Here is a 7,706-nt window from a genome sequence, read left to right on the forward strand (position 1 = left end):
CAGCCGAGCCGGAAAACGAGAGCGCGCGTCCGGAGGGGCGCCATCCACCAACCCATAGCGCCATTCATACCGGCGACGAATTGGGGTGATGTTCTCCGGGTTGTTGACGGCGTGCTCCAGATTGCGCGCCGCCGCCGTGAAATCTTCCAGGAGGGGCATGTGGATGAACACTTCATAGCGTGCGCCTTGCTGCCAAGAAGTGGGGGGAGGTTCGGCCGAAACAGAGAAAGCAGAGGATTTGGTCGCCGGACTGTGGACGAAGGCTAGCCATACCTTCTTCGGGATCTCGCTGGGGTCGACCGTCCACGCCCAGAGCTCGATGTGGCGTGAGTCCGCCGGCTGGACGAGGTCGGTGACGATGTGCTGGAGCGCGCACTTGTGGCCGATGATGCGCTCGACGATCTCCGGCGTCCAAGCGTGGCTCGGGATTCCGTCGAGGCAGAGCCGTACTCTGTAGAAGATGCGGAAGCCGAGAGCGTGGGTGAGGCTACGCCATGGCCGGAGGCAGATGTCGATGCCCCCACCGGTGAAGCGTCCGCGTCGCCGTGCCTCCGCCGCCTGGGTCTCGTTGTCGAAGCGGATGAGGTATGGCTCTGGTTGGTGTAGGGTGACGCTGACCTCGCCATGGCGCAGTCGGAGTTCCCTGCTGAGCAGCCCCGCGATGTCCCGTGCGCCGGCACCCGGCGGCAGATGCAGCGCCCATGGGACGAGGGCGCAGGCCTCCCAATCCCGAGCGTCGTGGGCGAGGTGGAAGGAGTCGGAGACGAAGACCGTCTCGACCTCCGGGCGCGTATGGGGGTCACCGATGGCCATCGCGTTGGAGGTCTTGCGGCTTGACGGCGGGAGAGGAGCAGCCGAGGAGGGTGGGATGCGCGGCGCTTTGGTGGCCGGGGCGTTGCGCGAGTTGATGGTTGGGCGAGGCACAGCGGATGTGGGGCGGTGGCTGATGGAGGTGCGGTGGCGAGATGCGGCGGAAGCAGCGGTCCTTTCTTTGCAGTCTCTCTCCTTGTGGCCGGAGCGCCGGCAGCGGAAGCAGCGCACCGGGTCGCGGCAGAATGCAGCCCGGTGGTCGGGTGCGAGGCAGATGAAGCAGCGTCCCTCGGTCGCGCGATTGAAGTTGAGGAGAGCAGCGGTGGGTGGCTTCCTTGAAGAGGTCCTGTACTGACGGTCACTTCCGCCATCCCGTCGCGGCAGCTCGGGCGGCGCGCGCTGCCGCGTCCTGCGGCGCGTCACCGGCTGCCACTCCCGAGACGGCTGACGCGGCTGGATCTCCGGTGGCGTGTCGCGCTTGGTCCGGGTAGCAGGTGACGTCGTGGAGGGTTGAATGCGCCGTATGGCCGTCGCGTCGCCGGAGTTACTGCTTCCATCTCTGGCAGGGGGAAGGAGGCCTTCAATGTTGCGCCGGGCGAGCGGAGTAGGGGGGGAATTGAAAGCCCCCCCCCTGACCGCCTCCGCGTAGGATGGTCTCTTGCCAGGTTGGCTCTCTGGCAGCAGATCCGTCGTCGGGGGCCGAAGATCTGGTGAGGAGATGCGCAGATCCGGCGATTCCGGTACCCACTCGTCGCTGACGGGCGCCGGTCTGCCATGGCGGGGTGGCGGAGGCGGGGATGGGGAGAAGAAATGCTCCCAGGACGAGCGGGCGCGCGGGGAGGTAGGTGGTAGGGGGCACGGCGGCCTGGGGTCTTGGCGGCAGGGGGGTGGGGGTCCACGGCGGAGGCGCAGGGGCGTGCGGGGGGCGGTCAGCGCCGGCGCGGGGCGGGGCGGCGGAGAGGGGGCGAGGTTGGGGGCCATCGTGGATCCTACATAGTTGGTTAACTTTCTTCTGGTTTGAATTCTAAACTCAGTACATGTACTTATATTTTTATGGATTTTATCCCACAAATTAGTGATGTTATTCTTTTAGTGGTGGTAGGCAAATATGCGCATAAACAAGGATGGCGAGACGTAACATAATATTATTGGCAACAAGGTGTTTATTGTGACTTTATTAATCTCAATATATACCGTTCTCTCGAAGGCACTCACAATCATAGAGATAGAGTAAGCGTGTTCTGATGCATTCACGGAGAGCATTTGTTTTGTATGTGTGCGTGTATTTGAATGCATGCACTTGTGTTCCGAATTTTTTTTGGATGAAGTATGTAACTTGTTCTTGTCAAATGAAATCTCACATTTCATATAGAAAAAGTTATCGCTTTGGTATGGTCTGTGATATATCTATAAAAATATATCATTTTAATATAAAATAATATACTACGAAATTATTTAATTTTTTGATGCGCTATGCGCTAGTCTTCCACTCTTTCATTCCTTCCATGTTTCCACCGACACGGAATCATGGAAGCGATGGGTCCCATGCCACTTTCGGAGACGCCTAGCTAGGATGATGCTGTTGCTAGGCCGATCAAGATAAGAAACACACAACGAAGTGTGGAAGTGGGATTGACCCGTGAGTGCAAATAGCAAGTGTGTGCAACAATTAGCAGCAAAAGCAAGTGTGTGCAGCCCTTTACCCATTTCCCCCTCAAAAGCCACGAGAACATTATTTCTGTCCACTGGGTGGAGATGCATGCATTACAAGGAATTCAAAGCAAGGGAAATGGCACACTTTGTTACATTACATCCAGATCCGGCCCCACTTTGTGATGCACAAATGTCCACGTACTTGTGATAAGGATGCATGTTAGCGTCGCCTTTCCAATTAAGATTAGATTTTGTAGACTTAACGAGGAAGTCATTGACACTTTAACACAAGTAGATCGATGGCTGTCAAAAAATGAAGTGTCTGTCTTCAAGCTTCAACTCAGGTCTCGAGATGCCACTTAGGTCTAGACGCAACGGCGGGTTCTAATTTTTTTTTTTTGGATTTAGGTCCTATACGGAACACGAGCATTTAACATGGATACTACGGAAAAATGCACATGAATCAATTCAATTATTGCAGGATTTGAAAGATATCCTCTCTTAATTTGTACTTAATCCTATGGTTTTTTATTCCAAACCACCTCCAAACAAAGCCTTAAGGTGCATTGTTTATCTAAACACAAGAACATCCGAAAAAGCATAGATCTTTTAAGGAAAATAAGTAATATTAAACTATCAGTAATTTGAAAATGTACTGAGGCCTTTGGAGTTGAGTCTTTGAATCACAATGCAAGCTCAATTTAAATTACGATACCTAGAGATGTAGTTCAGAGTGTACAATTTCGAAATGTTGTGTTTGCGAAATGTAGTACATACTGAATTCACTAACATACACACACCCTATCCCTATAAACACCTTTAAAAGTTTGAGCTGATTGATATTGATGAACTCATCGCATGCACATTATTGATTGATGAGCATGTCATCTACCAATGAAAATTAATTAGTCATAAATATAAGTAACTGTGCTGAATTAAAACTTCAACTTGAGTGATTAAGGTTCCACACTAAGTAATCTAATTAACTGGTTGAATTACTACCAGTTGGCTCGATTTCTAAATATTGCCACAAATTTAGTTTCTATTTGATGTTGTGCAGGTTCGAGAGATAAATTGATTTTTTTTGGCTCACTTATAGTAATTGTGGTCTGGACCTTTCAGTTTGTTATGGATGTTACAAGAGCTTTGGCTTCACAAGTGGAAAAACGTTCCCTTCTCGAATTTATAAAAATGTGACATTCAATTCATCAAGTAGTAAAATTTTAACTCGAATTTGAGGCTTAGTCTGAATAATGAAAAAAAATCTAATTTTATTAATGTCTTCTGTAAGACAAGACATATATTACAACAGAGGTCCGCAACCCATGGCGGTTAGGTACAACACAAGTTGCCAATATAGCTGATCGAGCATGGAGGCAAGACGTGCCATAGGCTACAAACACGATGATGGCTCAATGCGCTAATGTCATACTGTCCTTTGTTTTTGAAATTCGTACATTTAAATTATTTAAGACAACTTTGAATTGAACACAAATTAACCCTGCCTCACATAAGCATCTTACAATAATATTCTTTTTCAACCTTCAGGGGACAAATGTCAGTGTTAGGGGAAACAGGTTGGACCGTTGATGCCTAACAAAATTCCTTTTTCACTTTATTATATACAAGAATATTAGTTTCATTTTTTTGGGGGAAGAGTATGCATTTTTTATAAGAGAAAAATGTTTTTGTTTGATAGATGGGTCCAGAGCAAAACCGATGCTAATTCCAGCCCAGAATTGTCTAGTCTAGGCCCAACAAGCACAACAGGCCTAATGGACCGTTCAACACTTCAAGTCCTCAACTCATCATCATACATATTCCAGAGCACGCCACTCCTCAGCAAAGCCCAACCCAATACACCCTCCCGTCCTCCCGTTTCCGAAAATAATTCTCCACAAAATTCAAGCACCAACCTCCCCTCTCATCTCCCGTCCTCCGTGTCGCCGGCCACCCACTCGCCCCCCATGGATCACGCCGCCGAGCACCTCGACCCCACCGCGCCGGCGCCCGCGTCCGCCTCCTCTTCCGCTGCCGTCGCCGAGGTTAACGCGTGGCTGGCCTCCCTTGCCGCGGAGGCCGGGTCCGGGGGCGCAGCGGGAGGGCGAGGCGGCGCCGGCGGCGGGGCGGCCGCGGAGCTGTCGCTGGGGCCCGAACCCACGCCGCGCGGGGTGGCCTACCTCCGGGCTCTGGCCGCAGCGTCGCAGGCTCGGTCGCAGGCCGCCGGGATCGCGGCCGCGGGGCTGCGCGCGCAGGCCTTGGAGTACCGCGCCGAGGCGGCGCGCCTGCGGGAGACGCTCGAGCGGGCGGGGCTCGCGAGGGACGCGCTCCCGCCACCCGCAGCAGCGGCGGCGCGCGCCGTCGCCGCCGTCGGCAACCTCCTCGCCATCCGTGACACCGAGATGAGCAGGTGACTCGTTGTGCTAGGGTTCTGAGTACCGAATTATCTGAGGGACATAGCTCTTCTTTTCTCTCATGGACCCAATAAGCGAGAGATCTGTACTTCTGATGGGGACACTTGTTCAGACTTCAGGGTTTGGGATATTATCACACACATTGTATGAATCGATGAATCTTCCGTTTCAGTTAATCCTGGGGGTTGAATCCAAAATAAGCTGATGCTAAAATAACACTTCCTGCAACTTGAAGCAAAATCTAGATAAGCAAACCTGTAAAATTCTATCCTCTGTTGTATATACTAGAAATTTCTGAGTGTAACACCTTATGTATGTATTGAATCTGATTTGTAACTTTTTCATCAACTTATTGGAGAAAAACTGTCATCAACTCTGAGGAAGCTGGTGAATAGATATCAGTGACGTTTTGGTCTTTGGGTGCTGTAAGAACTATTACGATTATTCTTTTTTTTTTGCCTAGTTTCTAAAATTTTGGTCATGCAGCTTTGTGGTGGCGAGTGCAGACTTGTCGCTGAGGCGAGCAGAGGTGGAGGAGAAGAGAGACAAAGTGCATAAGGAGTCAAAGGCACTACTTGATTACACACGGAAGGCCATAAACAAGCTTACTGAGCTGAAGAAGTGAGTGGAAAACTGTTCATTCCATAGTTGACTCAAGGAGTGTCTACTTATCATTGTCACCTGCATTTCTGTGTCAAACTTGTGCTTTTTCTAGGATGCTTGAGAAATTTAAAAATGATGTGGAGAAGCAACAAGCAGAGCAAATGACAGATTGGCAGACAAAGCTTGTAATGATGGACTCCAAGGAACGCCAGTATATCCTCCAAGTCTCAAATTATAAGGTGACTAGCATTTTGTATGATTCATATATGCTGTTGGCTTCTGCTTGTGCTTCCAGTTCTTGATTTTGGCCTGCTAGGTGTGGATGACAATCCCTAAACACTTGTGCTGATACTTTTCATTGCTAAGGAAACCTATACCTTTTTTGCTTGAAACTATCAAATTATTGCAAGAATCCTGTAAGCTATCAATTCCATGTATTAGTTTTTTCTTCAGGGAAATTCCATGTATTAGTTAATTAGGTACGGTAATACTAAGATACTGTTGTTGAACGGAATGTTGCAACATCCAAATTATCCCAGTCAGGCTATTTCTGGACTTGAAGAAGATCTTGATAGACTTACCTTACCTCAGCTGTTATTCCTATGCTGTTATGCAATTACGTTGTATGTAGCCAGCCTTTTTGATTGAACTTTGTGTTTCAGCAAGTGGCCTATTCAAATCTGTTCTGGATTTATTTCCTTAGTAGGTTGGAATCTCTCATAAGTTTTCAGGGGACATGTCTTTATAAAGGTGGGCTGAAGCACTATGTAGCCGATAGCTTCATAACACCTGGTTCTATGAGCAATTGAGCACACCCCTCCAATATATGCTAAGCTACCTTCAGTCTTTCCATGTAGAGATGAGAGTATAGAGATTTATATCTTTTCTGGATTGTTGGACATGTGAACAAATATGATGTGTATCATGTGAAGCTTTGAACTAATGATGCGCATTTGTTTTTGCCAATTACCTGTTTTCATTACTGTGATGGATAGCTAGCGATGAACAAAGGTGTATGGTCATGGATTGAATAATCCGTCATCAAGGTCTGATATTTTACTGGTGTGGTATTCTTTTTGCATCCTTACCATGTGGTTTAAGATATGTAGAGCTATTTTCCCCTTTGCAGGCCAAGTTTATGTGCTGTTTGATTACAGTGACACACTGTTGTCTGATTAGGAAGTCTATTTCGATGCCTTTTAAGCTTGTCTTCTTATCTTTATCAGGCAATGCTTAACCGAGTGGGTTACACGCCGGAGATCAATCATGGTGTGTTGATGGAAATGGCTGAGCATAAGAAGGATCTCGAGAGGAAGACAAAACCCATAGCCGACACATTAAGAAGTTACCAGGATTTACCTCCAGTATGCCTTTTACCTTTTGTTTTCTTCTTTTTTTTTTGGTGGAGTACATTGCTAATTCTTGGGTATGTTTGCAATTTCCATCAGGATAAAGCTCTAGCTGCACTAGCTATAGAGGACAAAAAGAGGCAGTATGCAGCTGCCGAGAAGTACCTAGAAGATGTGTTGCAATCTGCTCTAACCACAACTGGCCTATAATGTGCATAGTTTTGTTTGGTGTATCTTTCATGTTGGCATTGATTGAAAGCGTAATGGTAAATTAACTTTCTTGTAAGTTGTAACTTGGTTGTATAATCGTGTAATATCCTTTGCTTTCCTAACTAGACAAATTTCACCATAGAAATTAATTTCTGTTGCAGTTATGATCTCATCGATAAAAGACACTCTCCAGACAGCTTGGCCTGTTGTGTGTGTGTGTGGTTGTGTTAATTTGAATTTGATTTTGGATAGTGTCTTATGATAGCGAACATTTTCTGACGGTTCTATTCAATGCCGTTTAGCAGTGGCTAACACTATAGTCAGATTGATTTTAGGAAAAATTAGTTCTATAGCACCGAAACAATAGCATTTCTGGAAAATACTACCAAAAGATCTCAGCCACGAAAAATACCATAAAAAACGATCCGTTACCTTAAATTAGCATTCTGTCACGTTTTCCGTTAACCTGTCCGAACGACATGCTTTTACTGGATCTCTTCGCTTCAGCTTATAAGCCGGCTGAAAAGCTAAAACGGCTGATTTGTTGTGAGAGAGAAATACTATTTGATGGCTGAATAATTTAGCTAAATACGCTCTTTCGAAAGACATGCGGCGGCAGCATGGTCCCAACGACTTGAACCGCGTTGAAGCCACGCCAGAGGGCCCA

At 47.7% G+C, this 7,706-nt stretch overlaps 1 protein-coding gene across 1 annotated transcript; it reads left to right on the forward strand.

The window, feature by feature from the left end:
* The first annotated feature begins 4,337 nt into the window (after positions 1 to 4,337).
* Positions 4,338 to 7,235, forward strand: LOC117861136 (AUGMIN subunit 1). Its single transcript, XM_034744635.2, has 5 exons — positions 4,338 to 4,873; positions 5,364 to 5,498; positions 5,593 to 5,719; positions 6,707 to 6,844; positions 6,929 to 7,235. The coding sequence occupies exons 1-5, from the start codon at positions 4,431 to 4,433 to the stop codon at positions 7,037 to 7,039; spliced, it is 954 nt and encodes a 317-aa protein (XP_034600526.1). The 5' UTR covers positions 4,338 to 4,430; the 3' UTR covers positions 7,040 to 7,235.
* The last annotated feature ends 471 nt before the right edge of the window (positions 7,236 to 7,706 follow it).

The sequence above is a fragment of the Setaria viridis genome, chromosome 6 (genome assembly GCF_005286985.2).
Source record: "Setaria viridis chromosome 6, Setaria_viridis_v4.0, whole genome shotgun sequence".
Taxonomy (NCBI): domain Eukaryota; kingdom Viridiplantae; phylum Streptophyta; class Magnoliopsida; order Poales; family Poaceae; genus Setaria; species Setaria viridis.